Raw genomic sequence first — 19,950 nt, forward strand, 5'->3', positions numbered from 1 at the left:
AAGCTCCCACCTCGACTCCGATGGGGCCCTGCTGTGAAAACAGTTGTTTATTTACGAGCCATGAACAAGACCTGACCGGATCAGATGCATGAAATACGAGTTCAACTAAACCATTAAGTACTGACCTGCAAAGTCCCCTCAATGGCACTGGCATACTTTCTCCTGTACACTGCAGTGCACTGGGTCCGGAGCCTCTACCTGTTAATTACAAAGTGTGTGTGTGTGTGTGTGTGTGTGTGTGTGTGTGTGTGTGTGTGTGTGTGTGTGTGTGACGTCGAGCTAGGAAACTGCTTTGAGATGCTGGACAGTTGGGTTGTGGAGCCGGGACGATGTGTTTAGTGGGGACTTTTAAAATGTCTGAAGAGTGGTCCTAAACTTTAACTTTGGTCATAAAAATGTCAATAAATATATCATTTTTAGTCCAGTTCAAGGTCTGACTGCAGTTATGTCTACATAACCTCACTCAAGTAGCTGAGATAATACATTTCACTCACCATAATGACACTATTCATAAAGGCCTGATATGAAGCGATACTCGTCTATGGAGGCCCGAGAATTTCTATTTCTATGTAACTTAAATATTCATTGATTCTGTTTTGAATGGTTTTGTCTTTTGAAAAGTTAAAAGTAGTGAAAAAAATACAACTGCAGTCCACATTTGACAAATGTCTGATTTTCCAAAACTCCCAAAATATGATAATAAAGAAAAGAAGCAAACATCAGAAACACTGAAACCAGGGAACAGGTCTTTCCCCCCGTCGTTTCTGATGGAACGATAAACCTGTTACAATAGTTGCTGATTATTCAATTATGTTTGAAAATTGATCCCACATTTCTTCAAGAGGTATCCAAGTTGAACAGCTTTTATGTGCCAATCTGTGTTTTTACAATCGTCCGCGTGGTGGAGGTGTGCAGTCCTGCTTCTGCCACTAGGGGGAGCTGCACATTAGTGCCTCTGCTGAGCGGCTTGGCAGTGAGAGCTGGAGCTGCTCGCTCTCTGAGGTTCTTGAGGTAAACACCAGAAAAGGAAAAACAGCTGCAGCGGTGAGAGCTACCGAGTCTATTTGATGGAACTGTGACCGCAAACGATTGACTTGCATGCTACATCTGTACCAAACAGAGGGCAGAGCAATATTTACATTTTTCCTTTGTTAAAGCTGGAGAGTTAAAACTCCCAAACTTGATCCGTACCAACTTTACACAAGCACTCAGAACGACGGAAGCAAAGCGCTCCAGCAGCCGCTCTTTTTGATCTGGAGGAAAGTTTTGGTACGACTCCCATCTTTACTGCCAGTGTCTTTTGCTGACAGCGCTGATGCAAGATTTATTCGGCTGATTTACACTCCCAACAGATGTCTGCACTACAGTGAAAATAAGCTCTATTTGTGTGTGTGTGTGTGGAGGTCCACGTCTACAGGCGCAGTGTAAAGGAGTAAAGCAGGAACAAAGCCGTCACTACAAAGCCCACTGTCACCATTGACCTGCAAATCAAAGGCATTTCTTCCCCGGGTTACAGTGTATCATCTTATGCCAGCGCATTGGGTTAATTGGGACCAAAGCAGATACATTTGTAGCAAGAAAAAGAGAAGAAAATGCCTCGATTAGGGGGCCCTAAGATGTGAGATCATGTGAACAGACCACCTGTGGGGCTTTCATTGCTATTTCAATATCATTCATGTCAAGGCCCCTGCACTCGCTGACACAGCTTGAGCCGAGGGAGAAGATGTTTCAATTCAGGCCCCTGCGAGAGGAAAAAAAAGAGAAGAAGAAGGAGAGAGAGAAAAAAAACAACACCCCAAACACAAGACGCAGGGGCTCTGGCAGGTTTCAGCTCTGACAAACCCAGAAAAGCGAAGGGGGTTCCAAAACGCTCTTTGAATCGCAGGACGTCCATCAAAGCATCCAAATGGGGACGTTTAGGGGGAACCTTGGCACATCAGACAGACACTCCTAATACACACCACCTTTATTCCCGGCTGTTAAAAAAGAAAGATCAAAGTTTCTGCAGATGAAAAGGACCCCTTCCCTGCATTTATACCCCCATTCACCCACTCCTTCTTTTGCTAAATTAAGAAAAGCCGGCTTCGGCAGGCATGTGAAGAGGACTTCAACAATTATGGAGATGCTCCAACTCAACCCCTGCCTCTAATTACCGGTCTCTGATGGTTAAAAAAGGGCTTCCTTTTTAGCGAGGGGGAGGAGGGGGACGACACTCTCTCAAAAAGCTGCCACCGTCAACACGGTGACTGCACCACAAAAAAGAAAAACATGCTCCCCGAACAACCTCCTGCGCAAATTGGTGAGAGAGAAAAACACTGCAAAAGTTCACAGGGAGTTGAGATTGATCAAAAAACTGTTTTATTGTCAAAATAAAGCTCATATTTGCTTTTTTCCTCACAAAAAGAGACATCTACACTTTGTACAAAATTTACAATAGCTTATAAAGTTTTTCTTTTATACACAAATGTACAGTTTTTTTCCTTACACAACTTTTATATAAATACATTTTTGAGAAATTACAAAATGAACGACCCGTAAAAAAACAAACAACTAAAAACAAAAACACTTGGGCACTATTATTAAGGCTTAATTTAAACCATCTTTGACGTGATTGGCTGACACAATGTCATCTGGCACTGTGTAACATGGCATTGAGGACCCGAATGCTCTTTGTGTGAAGCTCGTGAGGAGCAAACCTGTTCAGCCACAGGCTCCTGCCTCCAATACAGACTGGGAGGAATCACACCTGTGAGAGTGCAGGTACACTCTCCCACTGAAGTGTGCGCGTGTGTTTGTGTGAGTGTGTGTGTGTGTGTGAGGGAGAGAGAGAGAGATCACCTCAGCAGCAGGTCATTACCATGCAAATTGCTTAAGACAGGGAGTGATGGGTTATCTCCCAAACAATTAGCAGTCCTCATAAGCTGCCCCCCCCCCTTCCCCTCCTCCCTTCTCGTCCCATTCAAACCTGGGACAATGGCATCTGCTTGGGGCAGGACACGGAGCTGGCCGTGCCCGACCTCCACGTCAGCCCGGTGCTCACGTCGCTGTACATGGAGCCGCTGGTGCCCTTGCTGCCCCAGCAGCAGCGGGTGCAAAAAGTCCTCCACGAGTCCAACGTCTTCCCGGACCAGATCCACACCCCGGACGTGATGCCCACCAGAAGGCACATGAAGTACTTGAGCATAAACACGGCGTAGTCCGGGCTGCTGCGGTCCCGCTCCAGCAGGCAGTTGGAGCAGTTGTGCGTAATCTCCCAGCTCTGCCGGTTGTGCTGCTCGTAAAAGTAGCAGGCGACGATGATCGTGGCCGGCACCGTGTAGAGCACCGTGAAGATCCCGATCCGGATCATCAGCTTCTCCAGCTTGTCCGTCTTGGTGCCCCCTTGCTTGATGACGCTGCGGATCCGGAACAGCGAGACGAACCCGGCTAGGAGGAACATGGTGCCGATGAATAAATAGATCACCAGCGGGGCCAGGACGAAGCCCCGCAGGTTGTCCAGGTTCTGGTTCCCCACGTAGCAGATGCCGGCCACGGAGTCCCCGTCCACGGAGCTCAGCGCCAGCACCGCGATGGACTTCATGCTGGGGATGAGCCAGGCGGCCAGGTGGAAGTACTGGGAGTAGCTGGCGATCGCCTCGTTGCCCCACTTCATCCCGGCCGCGAGGAACCACGTCAGCGACAGGATGACCCACCAGATGGAGCTGGCCATGCCGAAGAAGTAGATGAGCAGGAAGACCACGGTGCAGAGCGCGGGGCCGGTGGTCTCGTAGTGGATGTGCTCCAGGTCGAACTCCCGGTTGCACGCCACCTTCTCGTGCCCGGCGATGAGCCGGACGATGTAGCCCACCGACACGAACATGTAGCAGGCCGAGAGGAAGATGATGGGCCGCTCCGGGTACTTGAAGCGCTCCATGTCGATGAGGAAAGTGGCGACGGTGGCGAACGTGGACACGAAGCACAGCACGGACCACAGTCCGATCCAGAAGGCGGTGAACGCTCGCTCGTCGTGCGTAAAGTACGGGTTGTGGCACGGCATGGCGCAGTTGGTGATCTGGCCCGTCTTGACGCGGTTGTAGAGCGGGTGCCGGTTCGTGTTCACCGGCACCATGGGCTCCAGACACTTGCAGCCCGGCTCGCACGGCGCGGCGGGCGGCTTGTACTTCCCCGGCGCGCCGGGGCGGCTCGGCTTGTTCTTGGACGGGTTGTAACCCTTGGCGGGGTGGTTGGTGGGCTTGGAGAGGACGGGCGACACCGTGGTGGAGTCCGTTCTGTTGTAGTCCATGCACAGCGTGTCGGGGTTGCCCTGCACCGGCAGCAGGTCGCACTTCATCCGGTCCGGCCAGGGGAAGCCGTACTGCCTCATGAGCGGCGCGCAGCCGGCCCGCGCTCTCTCGCACACGCTCCGGCACGGCGGCAGAGGTTTCTTATAGTCCTCCAGGCAGATCGGGGTGTACATGCTGCACAGGAAGAACTTCAGGTCCGGCGAGCACTGGATCTCCACCAGAGGCCAGAACTGGTGCACCTCCAGCCCAGCCTCGTCCTGCGTGTCGTGGTTGAACTGGTTGGGCATGTAGGTGTAGTTGTAGCCGATTCCCTTGCACAGGGGCACGGCTATCTCCTGGCAGGTGATCTCCTTGGCCGTGGTGCAGCTGGATCGAGGCAGGAGAGCGAGCGAGAGGAGCAGGTAAATCCCAAACAGGTCCATCCCTCCGGCGCGGCGGGTCCCCCCCTCTTCTGCTCTGGTGCCGATGAAGCCTCTCCGTCCGCTTTCGCCTCCGCTCCGGTTAGACGTCGCGCGGCGAGCCCATCTCGCTTCTCTCGGGATCTTGCACGGAGTTGCAAGCAATGTGCAAGCCGTGTTTACTTTCAGCTGAGGAGGAGGAGGAAGAGGAGGAGGGGGAGGAGGAGAGAAAACAGCCTTCAGGGCTGCGAGCAGTCAAGATGGCTGAGAGGAGAATCCACCTTCTTGTGGAAACTGCTTTCAGTATCCTCAGACAGTCCGTTAGTAAAAAAAAACAACAACACAAAACAGCCCACGTGCTGCTGCTGTCCGATCGCTGTCAACGGGGAAATGTGGGCCTTGTTTCTTTCTCTCAAACACAGCGACTACATCCAGTCGGCTCGTCCCACCTTAGTCCCGGTTCCCATACAAATCAACGGCTGGGAGACGGAGCGGTGGCGATATATACTAAAGACGGTGCAAGCCACACCCTCAGAGCCGCTCCTCCAATCACAGAGCGGCAGGAGGGGGAGGGCGGGGCTTTCCAGCAGTCTATCGAGAGTTATACTCCACAAAGATGTATTTGCTCCACTACGACCGCACTAGTCCTGTCTGTGGCTGCGGGACGCTGCGCAGGAGCTTCAGTTCAGTTTCATCTCCAAGATGAGGACGGCATCACATCAACATGTTGAGGTCAAAATAACTACTTTTGGGCATTTTTTCTGTCAAAAACACGTTTTATTTATTTATAAAAGCGCAGATTGTAGACGGCGTGTTCATGATAATGTCAAGCCCAGAGAGATGGCTGCTCCTAAATCAACTGTAATAACCCTGTCATATCTCTTCCCCCCCTCCCCCCCACCAATTTCAAAAGTGTCCATTTTAAGATCATAACAATTTAAAGTAATTATAAAGACCAGACGCGCTGTTGTGAGTAACAACCTGCTGGATGTTCACAATGCTGCGCAGTGACAGAGTGTCTTGTAACTTCTTTTTTCAGCCCTGAGTGTGACAACAATGGCAGAGCGAGGATGCCTCTCTCTGTCTCTCTCTCTCTCTCTCTCTCTCTCTCTGTGTGTGTGTGTGTGTGCGTGTGTGTGTGTGAGAGGGAGCCGTTTGGTAAATTGGCTAATTTGCGCATGATAAGACTACCCAGGGAGCTGTCTGTCCTTGTGAAAGGGCCGTTTTATTCTTTAAATGAGGTGCTAATGTTTCGTTTAACGCTCGCACAGAGCTCTGCGGGAGGCGTAATTGCGCGAGGCAAAGCCCGAGCGTCATATCAGCGGCAACACGTCACACTGTCTGGGGACCTCTGCACTTCTTTGACATCTCACTGGAGTTGTTTTAGGTCTGATGTTGATCATTTACGTCTGTATAGACCTGTAGTCTTCTTCCTCATCTCCTGTTGATACTTGTTTCTTTACTCGAGTGCAGTTGTGAGGTTCTTTTCATGTATTTCTCAAAAGTCTGGTATTTCATACTTTTACTCCATAATATTTAAAAAGCACACATTGCATCTGTTTTTCTCTTTTCCTCTTAAACTATCCAGCAGCTACTTTGTGATGAAGTTCACACACAAAAAAAGATGCTTTGTTAAACACTGAAGTGTGTAAAATGGTGGTTTTAGACAACTTCACTCCAACCAGCTACCAAATTAAACTCCATGGCAAACGTTCTTTATTCCGTAAAAAAAATGAAATATTGCACAATAATAATAAGAATAACGCTCCTTCTTTGAACCCAGAGGCTGAATGTAGAATTGATTACACCCAATAATCTTTCTGTGACTTTATAACAAGTTATTCTTTCATTCCTAACACACACAATAAAGTCATAAAAGATGTACAAGTGATATTTTCTCGCTGTGAGAATGATAACTCATCACCACCGGCTGCTCGAGGGCACACAAGCACAGCTCCTGCTCGGGGGCCACGAGAACGCCGACCATGTGATCGGCACATCTGTCCGAAATTCGATAGTCACTGACCAACAAGAGGGGTGTGTTTTTGAATAGGCATTTTGTTCTCAGCTGCACACACACACACACACACACACACACATTTCAGGCATCTTCCTCTCAGTTTCCCGGCCGAGATAAAATGCGTCATTGTGTGCTGTTGTTGAAGTTTACTTGTATTGCGTTTGGAGCGGTGCCAGCTCTTTGTCACATGACACAGCCTCGACCCACAGAGCCAGTGAAATGACCCCGCGGCGGTCTGGGCATCATGGGAACCCAGATTGATTAAGTGAGTCGCCGGTGTGAGATAACGAGGATGGAGCTGCGTTAATGGCTGTTTGCTTTTGATTAGGGGAAAAGAGTTCGGCCGCGGCAGTGCCGTGGAGTTGGAGCGAGTGCATGTCCGTGCACGGGCTGGACGGCGTGACGTTTTCCTCAATAACAAAGCCCCTGGCGTTCGGGATGAGTGAGAAAAGGACGTAATCAGAAGGGAGTGAGGGTAAGGTGGTGGTCAGCGTGTGGGAGAGGGTCAGGCGAGGGCCTGGAAAAAAAAGGGTCTGTTCTGTCCGGAGAGATGGTTCACGAACCCACTCGTCCCCGCTTTGCAACGCAGAGCTCCACGCTGTGAGAAAATATCCCCCCAGACCAAAGCCTTCAGGAAACACTCTGACCGATGAATAAAACCCGAAATTACGTCCGGATCCCGAGTCAATGTGTTCAATCTAAAGCTCCCATTCTGTCTTCCCAGAATCAAGTGCTCCCAACTGAAGAAAAGAGGAAGGCCCATCAAGTGTGACCGCCTGCCAGATCCCGGACTTATACCTCCGAGATGGCGAGGCCGAGATATGCTAATGCGACTTCATCTTGTGAAGGGAAAGCTTGGAGGAGATTTAGCCAATCTGCTGGACACAATTCCAAGAGCCTCGGTGGCATTTAGCGGGCTCGCGCTAACCCGGGGCCGCTTGTTAAGACTTCATTAGCTGTGTTTGCTCAGGCCTCTTCTCTCCAAAGAGGTGGAGGAGAGCTCCCCGGGCTCCCAGCCTCAGCCCCGCTGTACACACTCCATATGGGGCTTGTTTGCTCATGGCTGGCCTGGTAATCACTTTCAGGTGGAGCTGGAGGAGACGGAGCGAGGCCGAGGGGATTTTGGGGAGAGCTGGAAACCGCCTCTCCCTTCCCCTCACGAGCCCCCGCCCCCGCCGGCGACCCTCCTTCTCCACCGTGGTTCTCCTGAGGTGACGGAGCGTGGAGCGTGTACCCTGTGAATTAGCTCACCTAGGGCCCATTACCTTAACAAACACAGCCAGCCCCTCCAATCAGCCTGCTGCTGGGAGGACAGGCGGCCCCTGTAAATCCATCCTCACAGCCGCCCGGCCCTCTCTGTGAGACCGGCGAGGACCTGTGTGTGTGTGTGTGTGTGTGTCTTTGCATGGAGAGTAAGGACTATGAAAACCAAGTGAGACAATTAAGTCTTGTCTTGAAGCAGCACAAAGCAGCTTTACTGATAGCGGGAGTGTTTCAGCTTGAGAAAATTCACTCCGCAGAGCACCAGGCCACCAAATTAAAAGTGGCTCTGTTTTCTGCCAAGACACTTTCTAAGAGGTTTATAATGTGTAGTTGCTTATTTACTAGTGGTCTCCATTTATAAGCAATTAATAATAACTTTTGGGTGGCCAGGTTAATTCCCTATTGGTTTGTTTGAGCCCTCCACGTATTCATCATATATTTCTCTCGTAGATGGCTGTAACCCATGGGCGTTTACTAAAAGATTAACATTCTGTCGCTGTTCAAAACAAACAATTTAGGTATTCAGAAAAAAAATACATCGAGGGATTAAGTGTTCAGAAAAGAATCCCCCTTTTTTTCTGCTATACAACCCATTAAAAAAGAGCTTTTTGGAGGTGTCAAAACCAACGATAAAAGTGACAGCGACGCAAGATTCAGGAGGCCTTACAGAGCCCCGTTGTGAGGAGAAGGCCAGATAATAGCCCTGAGAAGTCACAGGAACAAGACGAGGAAAGACCCAGAAGCCAGTTCGACCCCGGGAGGCGGCGGGAAAGGAGAAAGAAGAGCCAGGCTGTTGATGCTTTGACCCGCCGTGTCTCCAATACCTGTCATCGGCGAAGGGAGCTCCAAGGGAGGAACCACACGAGGAGATCAACAGTGAGAGGAGATGGAGGTTAATTAGGGGGGAAAAAGGGAGCTTTACCATTGAACACAGGTTTGACACTGCATCGCTCTGACTGACGACGGAGTCTTTCCATCAGAAGACAGCACTTTGTTCACGAGGAGCCCTCTCGCCCCCCTCGAGGAGCTTCACTCCTCCGGCTCCAAACAGCTGGCCCAGAATGAGTCGGGGGGCTCATGTTGGCCTTCAACGCTCCGAGAGAGATGCCGCTGCCCATTTTGGAGATTCATTGGACTTTTTGCAATCTTACTTCCAGCCTTATTTTCCAGATTGCGAGGAGGTTGCGAGTAGAACAACGATAGGGACACGAGGAGAGGGATGGATCTGAGATTGTTTGAATAATTCAGTATTGATGGCTTTTATAACTTTGGATTGATGTTTGCTGTCTAAATAAAGTAACTTGTCTGCAGTTAAAGTAAAAGTTTCTCTGTGTTCATTTCTTTAGCAACAAAGGGTATTTGCAGCTTAAATTATTTCTAGCAACTATAACAACTGTCACTATTTCAAAAGGGTACTGAAGTATTTTCCCGTCGTATCTTTAGGTTCAGGCCACTAAAGCCCCTCTCCCACTGGACAAAAACCCCTCTGACGTCTGGCTTTGTTTTCAGTGCAGAAGGTTACAATGGGCATTCATTCCAGGGACAAACGACTCCGCAGAAGTCATGGATATTTATCAGCAGTGGTGGAAACATGACACCCGGGTCAACGCGCTACTTTAAGCCCCTTTTCACGTTTTAAGTGAATATATAATATAAGAAATCAACAGGGGCTTATACTTAATTATTATAATTCATGAACGTACATAGCATACCATCAATATGCGCTCCACAAAGCCACAACAGCAATTAACCTTACAAATAAAACTACCACAATAATCACCAACTCTGATTTGACTGAAGATTTAGTAGATAAAAAAAAAAGTAATTTTCACTGTTTATTAAGATGAAAGTTAATAGCTGGATAAATCAGCTTAACTTAAGTCTATTGTGATTAGATGTGAGTACCAGTCTAGTTTTTACAGAAATGGAAAGGTTCGAAAGGAGCACCCAAATTTCCATTTACTTTCATCATATTGGGCGGCAGCAGAAATATCGGAGATAATAAATATCTCTAAACCTTGGCAAATCCAAACTATATCTGTGTGCCTGAGCATATATATATATCTTATAATTTGGTGGGACCGCCCTTTAGTGCTAATAAAACACTGCATTGCTCATGTAAATACCATGCTTAGTGCAGCTTTAATCATATACACAGTGAAACTGAACAGAAGTTGCCAAGCAGCAAAGTGAACCTGTTACATAATTACACAAACATCTGTAGCATGGGTTACACCTCCAATCTGGAGAAAAGCAGATCCACTCTTCGCTCACGGAGCTCATTAAAAAGCAGCATGGCCTCCACGAGGAGAGTCTGCACCAGTCTCCTGCAGCCAAGGAACTGTTGGCTGCCGTCCCCGAGCCAAGAAAAGTGCGCGTGTGCGTGTTATCGTGTGATTGTTTGGAGTTTTCCGCCATTCGATGCCACAAGAATCTGGCCTGCCAGCAGAGGTCTGCTTTTGGCTGCTATGACGCCTGCTACTTGACACTCCCGTAAGATTTATCTCCCCTCTTGTAAAACAGCATGCGACTTGTTCTCTCCGTCCAGAAAGGTAAGTGAGCCAACAGAGACTTCTCTCGCACACACACACACACGCACACACTAGCCCATATAATAGCGGGGACTGATTTTCTTAACCCCTGTGTGTAACCGGAGATGAGGCCTGGAACGACACATGGACGGCACTTAAGCAGGTAGACTTGCCATCTGGTCCCAACACATGGGGTGGAACACTTGTCTTTGGATCCTGGAGGTAGTAATTTAATTTTGCCCTTGTTGCAGCACACAGCGGTGGGATGCCGTGGAGGGGTCGGGCCTGGCGGCCTCGGTGCCGGTTCTTACCCGGCGGCGGAGGGGTCGCATTCGTTCCCACAGGGAGGGAAGAGGCAGCGGGTCCTGCCAATGACCTCGCTCATCACTATACATGCAGCCTTTAGACGCATCTTCTACCTGTGCTCCTTTAAACCTAATGTCTCTTAATGTCAACTGCTATCAGCTACAAATCCCTTATTTAGGTATTGTACTGTCATCTGGGACTCCTGGGATTATAATTCAGGTCTATCACACAGTAATAATAAATTGATGATGTACATTTTGTTGTCACAGAGTTTTATCCGCTGGCTCTATGCGTACGGCGATGTGGACCTGACCGCGAAGCCTCTATGCTACGGTGATAGCGTAGCGATCTACTGGGCACGTCTGGAACAGGTCCTCAATACGGGCTAGTATAAACTGAACAACTATGCATCCATGCTGTCCGAACTAGGTCGCTTGTGCGTAGGTTTTGGAGTAAAACCTGGAGTAAAAGGTTTTAACATCACACTTTAAACCAGAGCGTGCAGATAGACACGCAGCTAGTTTGGTTAGCCAGCATGTTAACATGGAGGTAGATCCCTCTGCAGTTAGCAACGACAGCTAATCTTGTGATGCTGATGAAAGGCGCTGGTTTCACGAGACATGTGGAAGGCTGGAGTTAAGCCGGAAAAAATCCAGTCTAATATGGGTTAGACTGAGTTGTGCTGTCATTGTAACAAATCAATAAATCCATAAATTGTCATTTTTACACTTTGTTTTTGAACAGATTAAACAATTCATATACTTACACGTGCCCCGTCAGAGAGTAAGCCATTTCCCTCGGATGCTAAGCTAGGCTAACAGGACGCTGTCTTTAACTCTGTATTTAACAGATGGATTTGGGAGCGGATCTTGTCTTCTTAGTCTCTGCAACACAAAGAAAAACGAGCCCAGAGACTTTCAAAATGTGAAATCATGTACTGTACACCCTTCATGTTTCCCTTCCTCACTTATCCCCTCTTTAGCACCGTCTCCCTCCTTACCTCCCACCGCGTCTGTGTGTGGCGCTCTGTAAAAACAGATGGCGAGGGCAAGGATGACCGCCAGACAGACGGAGGGAGAGACAGAGAGAGCGCGAGGCGAAAAAAATCGTCATGGTAGGGAAGTGGGAAACCGTATCCAGAGGGGGAGAGACGGAGAGGCATCGAGGTAGCAGATGTGTAAAACACAAACGACCTTGTGGAGTTTGCGTCTCGTTCTTGGCGGGCTCCAATCAAACCCCCCGCGGTCGCTCGCACTGTGCACATCAGAGAGGCGGAGCGACGCCCCTGGTGAGCTACCTCGGGCATCCTCTACTGCTCATTAGCACTCGATTAAGGCACGTAAACACAGGCATTACCTTCAGTATTAATCAAGCCTCCACACTGGGTTTGCATTTTTCTTATATTTAACCTTTTATTTAACCAGACAAGTCAAATGACTTTTTACAGTGGTGACATATCGGCCACTCCCCAAGGTCTCGTCAAGCTTTACCCACCAGCTTCATATGAATGTACAACCGTGTCGTTTCCAGCTAAATAATGGGTATTAATTGATATTAAACACGCTGGTTACCCAGATATGATTCAATGCATTCGTTTACATTGAATATTAGAGGCAGCAGCAGCGTTGGTGCCATGGGTTCAACTTTTGTCCTGGACTTTTACTCCCATATGGCATATGCGGGAATGTAGCAAACATGTCGAGGGAAATATAATGAATGTGGACACCTGCGTGTCTTCGTCCTCTATGTCCTTTTGCCTCTGTAACTCAGAACAATGGCATTGTGATTACCTCTCGCCACAGGAAATGCATCCACGCCATTAATGTGGTTTCCATCTGATTCAATGGTCGTGGCTTTCCGTCAACTCCCGATCTAACTGTGCAATGTGCAACAGCACGGCAAGATAAAAGCGCTCTCCTGACACTCTCCTCCACCTCCAACGTTACGGCGGCCTCCAGTCCAGCAAAAGGTAATTGGATCAATTGAAATCAGCGTGTTGCTGAAATGAGGTTAGCAGGCTTCACTGAGCCCCTTTCCACTTTGTTTTATTTTCACTGATTGCATCAGGCAGGTAAGGCACCGCGTAATAATGCTTCAACTCTCCAGCTGGTGATGTTACACCCCCCACCCCCCCCCCCCCCCCCCCTCCACCACCACACACACACACACACACAGACACACTCTCCGTGGAGACTAAGGACGTCTTTATCAGCCAATGACACCATTAAGATTGGCATCTCCAGACAATGTAAGTGTGCTTAGTAGGCTGCTAAACTAATTGTGCAATCAGGCAGGATAAACAAGAGGGCTGAGACCACATTCTTACTGAGCCTTTACACTGACCTGCTAGTTAGCATTTCCTGCTATTTTAGCTAATGGGTTTTGTTAATCTCTGACTATCATCTCGTGGAGGCTTATATTTGACATGCAAATATTGTCAACGTCAACACGGCATGCTCTGTTATTGTCATATGTCTACTGCTATATATTTATTCAGAGGTCTGGTTTAGCACTTCAGGTGTGTATAGTTTCAGGCCACGTATCACAATGCTGGATGTAAAATAATGGCTGAATGGAAACTGTAATAGATTCCCTCTGTGAAGGGAAGGGAAAATGTGAGAAAGTAGAACTCTGGATGAGTCAGAGTACTTTTTAATGTGCTTTGAAAAACGTATAAAGGTGAGCTGAGCACCAGAGGTTGAGGAGAGGGGGCACTGCAGTGGACGGGAGAGCCTCCCCTGAGCTACGCCGTAAGATGTCTGATTGACAGGCTACACGCTAAGCTCACCTGAGCCTCTGACCTCTCTTTTTTTACATCTCTCTGTCACTCTTCTCCTCCCTCCGTTTTTTTCCTGAGAGCAGGGGGAAATCCGAGGAGGGCCGAGATCCAGGGTGCAATGGCTTCAGGCTGCGACCTGCTCTAAGAAGGGAGGGGAGGGGAAAGAGGGAGGGAGGGGGTCACCAGGAAACAGAGGCCATTCAGGTAAACCGCTCTGAGCGAGGCCTGAGACAGACAGGCTCCCAGTGCAGATAACTCCGAGGCTAAAGTACTAGCGTTTGCACAGTCAACGCCACCAGACTCGGCTGCAGTGAGTGCTCAGGGAGTGTGAGGTGTGTGGCTTGTTTCAATCAGTGAAAGAGGAGGGAAAACAGACTGACAGGTGAGTAAACACAATGCTCCGAAAGCCCCACTGAACATTCCTGAAATGACTACGGCGGTGTTGAAAATATTCCACAGAAAAGTAGTAATCCTCTTTATGGCGGCTAATCTTGGGCAAATTCAGAACTTACAAACCACATAAGAGGACTTTAAAAGCTCGCCCCCCCCCGCGCCGAACGCTCGCTCACGTGACAATCAATATGCGTTGTGTTTGATTCGCACCTCTTCAGCAAACGGCAGACAGAATGTTGACGAGTGACTGAGACGTCCACGTTAATTGCTGCCAGAAATCAGCCTTATCTCATCTACCTAACTGGTCCACTCTTGTTCGAGAGCTGAAGAGCTACAGCAGACAGACTCCCATTTACAGCACTGCTGTCTCATAACTGAGGCCTTTGGGTCTCCTGTTAGCATGTCCTCCCTGTGTGTGGGCTTTTGTTTTTTGACTGGATTTTCTGGTTTCCTCCCATCCCCAAAAGACATGCATTTTAGGTTGTGGGAATACTCCTGGCAGTGCTCTTGATTCAAGACCTCAGAAGTGGAGTTGGTCCATTTCTCCTAAGTAGTTAGGATGAGTCAAATGCAGAGTACACATTTCCCCGCAGGGTCTAATGGAGAAAAATAGGCTAAGTGGAGTATTTTATTTTCATTTGGCAAGATTGCACAAGGCAACATGATGAAGCATCTTGAACATCTAAACACAGATAACTTGGACACGTATTAGGGTATTCTTGTTACCGGTGGACAGAACCAGGCTGGCTGTGCCAGTATTTATGCTAAGCTAAGCTAAGCAGCTGCTAGTTGTGGCTTTTATATTTGGCCAACAGACATGAGAGTAGTATCGTTCTTCTCCTGTAACTCTTGGCAAAATGACACTATTCCCTCAAACAACATTTTAGTTAGCTTAGCGCAACGCCCCAACTACTCCAACTTCCACTCCTTCTCTTCAGATGTCAGGTATGTTACCTGTTTGCAGTCGCATCTTGTGCTGGTTCTCTTTCTGCTGGGCAAACAGATGTATTTAATTTGTAGATCAGTCACTCTTAAATTTGCCCTGAGGGAAATGTGCATCTGTCTGTTTGTGTTAGCCATGTGACGGATTGGCAGCCTGTCTTGGGTGTTTCCCCAATGAAGAGCACACCCTGACGACGGAAAACTGTAACTCCATTTTATCAGCCTCAGTATTGAGAAAACTTTAAATGGTGACTCCATGTAGATTATTCCCCCCAACCCATCCAACTAAACGGAAATAGCAAAAACAAGTTGTGACCTCTTCAAAATTGCTGTGTTGAGCGTGCCCGTGTGTGTGTGTTTGTGTGTGTGTGTGTGTGTGTGTGTGTCAGAAGTGTATAAAATGTGAGTACAATAAGGTCTCGTTTGTGGCAGTGGATTCTGTGTTGGCTCCGAGCAATAACGCTCTCCTCCCTGGTGGACTGGACTCCCGAGCCCACTGTCCCATCTCAAAAGCTGCTTTAAAGTGTCACGAGCACCATTAGCATAGACCGGGCTGCTCACCCCGGGCTGCTTCCACATTACAGCCTCCCCACAAAGCCACAGTGATGAAATGCTATCTGTAGCTAAACCGTAGGTTTGAATCTGACTCTCCCCCCCCCCCCCCATCCATCTTTCCTGTCTCCCTCCTCCTCATTTCTGCGAGCAGGTTTCCCTCTTGTGCTGTCATTCTTCTGCCTTTTGTATCTGTGGGCCTTTTTGCTATTGAATGCCGCTCTTCTCCCCCACCCGCACCGTCTCCTCCCCTGCTCTCCCTCACTCACTCATTCACTCTAGGGCCTAATTATGAGATAGCTTCGAATAAATACATGCATTTCTTTCCTCCTGCTAAAAAGGAAAAAAAAAAAAAAAAAACTTGCTTACTTTTTTTTATGACAGTCGGCTGAATTCTAGACTCAAGGAGGTTTTTTATTCAGCGAAAGTTCTTCTGCAGATCGGATTGGTCGCAGGGACGGGATATTTCCTGGGTGCAGTAATTGTGTCTCATTAATTCTTACTGTAATGCTGGGTAGCTAAACAGGCTACGCAATTAGGGGGCTGAGCCCTGAATAGGCCGGCTAATCAGGGGACAAAAGCTGAGGCTCAGAGGCCATTAGGCCTGGAGGAAGTGCTTCCATTGTGAGGAGTGGTCTGTGATGCCTTCATCTTCTTCCAATCCGCGAGGGAGGGGGGGGCGTTTCCTCCACTTCTGAACCTTTACTGTTCATATTCATAATAAAGCGCCTGGGACACCTTCAGCTTTTAATACAAACTACGGTTGCACCCTGATTATGCTAAATCAACAGTGGATTTCCTGAGTGCTGAGTGTCGTTAACCCAAAACTTTAAATAATGTATTCCCACACTTTGTTGTCTGTTTATAGGTGTTTCGCAATCATAAGTCACAAGTTAGGATTGAGATAAAGTGCTAAAATGCATCTTTTCTAATGAGAATAATATCCTGACTGGCGGCTCTCAGAGACGTCAAATGCACCCAGAGACGCCGTCTCCCTCGCCGTCCCTCCTCCACCTCCACTTCCTCCTCCTCCTGCGCTGCATGTGCCCCGGCAGCCCACACGCTCCTCCAAACTGCCGACTCAGGAGTCTGCGAGACCTCTCCGCCATCTGGGAAAGGGTGGAGGAAGGAAGAGAATAGAAGATCCTAACATTATCTATCCCCTTGCCTTTTTCCCCCCTCTTCCTTCTCCTCTCTCCCCTCTGCAAGCTTTATCTTTCATCCCTATTAATCACATCGTCAGGCAGCCTAGACGAGAATAAATGAACTCTCCTGGTCATTAAAATTAAGCATTGAATTATTGACATGCAATTAGCCTGCCAATTTTTGTGGAGAGACACTGAAAACTTCCTCCTGGCAGCTAGAGGGAAGAAATAATATGAATGCTGTAGTCATCAGAACTAAAAAAAAAAAAAAAGTGTGAAAGTGTAAAAAAAAAAAAAATCACATGCCAGAAAATTCGAACTTGGGAAATCCTATTTATCACATAATAAGAGCACTAAGACTGGTTCCATCTCATTTAGCTGAGTTTTATTCCAATAAGGAAGGAGTGTCTTGCGCTCGTTATCTGCTTCGTTATGGAGAGGCCGCCTCTGGATTATTCTGTGGATTATGTTAATGTCGCAGAGACACGCCGGCTAACACTGAGGTGATCTCTCCCCGCTGTACGTTCCTATATGCTAAACGTGTTTCTCCCTTTTCGTTTAGCATTATGCTGATTCATATTCCATTATCATAATAACTGAACAGATTGATCCCAAACTCGTGCGCCTCCATCACTCAAAAACACAACAACAACAATTTGAAGGAGAAGAAAAAGTAAACTATCTTGGGGAGATGCGCATCCATTTCTTCTTTCCAGTGACTCCCAATTACAGTGACAATTGCCTCTGTAATTTTTTTTATGAATAGCAAGAAACACTTACTGTGCTTGTTAGTCAAATACACATTCTGCAGCCTTTTCATTGCAGCAGAGCAGGAGTTTGACAAGCTGTTTACGCTAAGCCTGAGTAAATCAAATTCTGAGTTTGCCTTCCCTCCCCAGTAATCTCATTTTGTTTACCGCTAACGCTAAGTACATTAGCATCTGCAAGGCCTGTCTGTATTTACTCTATTTACCCCTACTGTACTGGCTCTGAGCCAAACAGGGACTAATGTTACGAAATGAGGGTAACCAGCTGTATATTCATGAACAGCTCGCTCCTAATCTGACACTGAGGCAGCGATCCAGCGCAGGCAGAGCTGCAGCCGAGAGCATAAACTGACAGAAGATGTGGTTTTTGCTTAAGTGAATGGAGATATTAACTGCTTTTAAGCTGTAATATTTTCTCTTCCTCCTCTTCGGTGTTTATATGGGAAAGTGAGGCATGACAGGAAGGGAAATAACAAGTCTCCCTCTCAGGAAACCAACAGATACACAGTAGGAAGTACTGGTTTGGGTTAGATCATTCCACAGCAGTTTAGCTGCTCGGGGTTTACATAGGAAGTAAGGGTAATTTGAACCTTTTAAGTTAAGAGGAAGTGACATCAGGGTCATAGATTTGGTTTCCCGGCCTCTGTTGCGTCTTCTCCCCTGGTCGTTGGGAGTGAATGGGGCCGGTGTCAGATCTCACCTGTTGTATGCGTCCTCCTGTTTGTCCACGGTTCCAGGGTCTGACCACGGCCCAGGTTCCCATAACCTACAAGCTGACCTCTACGCCTCATTAGGCAGCCGCATCACGGGCGAACACTGGCCCGAGTGGCAAACAGATGCAGATCCAACGCCTGAGCAGACATCATAAGATCTCACTTTCGGTATAACAGGGGATAATATCAAGGGAAACCGAAAAAACCTTTTTAGGGCCCATTTTCGGACTCGAAAGTGTGCAGGATGAGCAAAGGAGCTCCTGCTTATCCACTACTTTTATTTTCATTGAAAGGCTACATATACCAAGCATACATAAACATAATTTCATCATCCAGATCTTGACATGCAAGCTGTCTTCACCTCCACGCTGGAACATAAAAGTCAGGAAAACATCCAATTGCCTCTGGCAAACGCATTCACGCTTTATCCGAGTTGTTGCACCACCCGACAGCTGCGTGCTCAGTATTTATTCTTTCACCTGAAGGGATTGGCAACGTCGGTCGGTTAGTCGGTCCGCCGCGTTAGCCCAGGCTAAAATATATCTTAACAAATACTGGATCGATTGCCAGGAAATTTGGTTCGAACATTCATGTCTCCATCGGCGTTGAATCGGTGATCCCTTAGTTTTTTAATCGAGTCAAAACCTGCTAAACTAATGACGGCCTCAGCGTCACGTAGCTGTCGCTGTTTTTAGTGCTAATCAGTCAATGTTAGCATGCTAACAAGCTCAACTTGAGTGGTGAACGTGGCAAAAATAAAACCTGCCAAACATCAACTCTCATACATGATTACAACGTCCTGATTTAAGGAGAAATATTTGGCTTTAAAAATGGCACTTAATATCAAAAAAGTTGACGACCCCAGTTGAACTCCCCAAGAGACTTCCATGTGTAAATTAGTTGGCGCCCCTCCCCTTTTTTTAATCACACAATCAGGCTAAGTTAATGTCAATATTTGCTGAACTCTGAGAGGATCACCTTTTCCTTTCCCCTCTGATTGTTTGACTGCCAGTGCAAACACCTGGTTAGCAGACGTGTTAACGAAGCGCTTCGCTTCGCACCGCAAACATCACGCGTCGTCGTGCCGACGTTGCTGCGAACTGTCCGACACGCGGTTTACACAAAGCACAGATTGTGTGTTCCTGCGTGGAGGGACATTGTGTGCAGGAGGCTGATTCCAGAGTGGAAACACAACTTTCAGCTCTTCGAGCCTCCCAATCACACTTGGCAAAAAGGTATTTATTTAAAATAGCAATTTCTACACATTTACACAAGCCAAAGAAAATGTCCCTGGTTCTCGGCCGCTTCACATTCGGCTTCAGTTCAATTAAAGCGACCTCTTCTCATGCAACGCCGCGTACGCATGTGCGTCCGAGCTCGCATGTTCCCGAGCGCTGAAAGCCTGAACGGGATTTCAGCGCTTCATGGATGTGCCCGATTTACTCCCATTTTCACGAGGATCAAACGCAGTCCGACTGCAGCCGCCTCGCCGGGCTCATCCAGCCCAGAAGTTGGAGCAATGGGAGCGCTTCAGCCCCGTGGCAACGCAATCTCTATATCCCAATGCAATTATCGGGATAAGACGTTCTCCGTCGGCGGCGAGGGCCAAAGTTTCCTGCCACGCTGCGTGGAGATTTGATTTGATTGAAAAGGGCTGTGCTGCGTGGCGCTGCACGCGTTAAGCCTCCATGTCCACATACAATAGTTGATAAATGCATGACTGTTTCTCTTTCTCTGGATCACCGCTGCATAGAAATCGGAGAGGACGCTTCACACAATGTTGCCGCAGAAAAGTCCTGGAAAAATATTCAATCAAATTAAAAGAGTGTTGAATTTTTCTTTTTTTTTTTTTTCATAG

The 19,950-nt window shown here is 47.9% G+C and overlaps 1 protein-coding gene across 1 annotated transcript; it reads right to left on the reverse strand.

Moving 5' to 3' along the window:
- Nucleotides 1-2,441: 2,441 nt before the first annotated feature.
- Nucleotides 2,442-5,002, reverse strand: fzd8a (frizzled class receptor 8a). Its single transcript, XM_068581681.1, has one exon. It carries the CDS (start codon nucleotides 4,703-4,705, stop codon nucleotides 2,960-2,962), a length of 1,746 nt encoding a protein of 581 aa, XP_068437782.1. The 5' UTR covers nucleotides 4,706-5,002; the 3' UTR covers nucleotides 2,442-2,959.
- Nucleotides 5,003-19,950: the final 14,948 nt, after the last annotated feature.

The sequence above is a fragment of the Clinocottus analis genome, unplaced genomic scaffold, assembly GCF_023055335.1.
Source record: "Clinocottus analis isolate CAN_PGR_092001 unplaced genomic scaffold, fCliAna1.0.p SCAF_18, whole genome shotgun sequence".
Taxonomy (NCBI): domain Eukaryota; kingdom Metazoa; phylum Chordata; class Actinopteri; order Perciformes; family Cottidae; genus Clinocottus; species Clinocottus analis.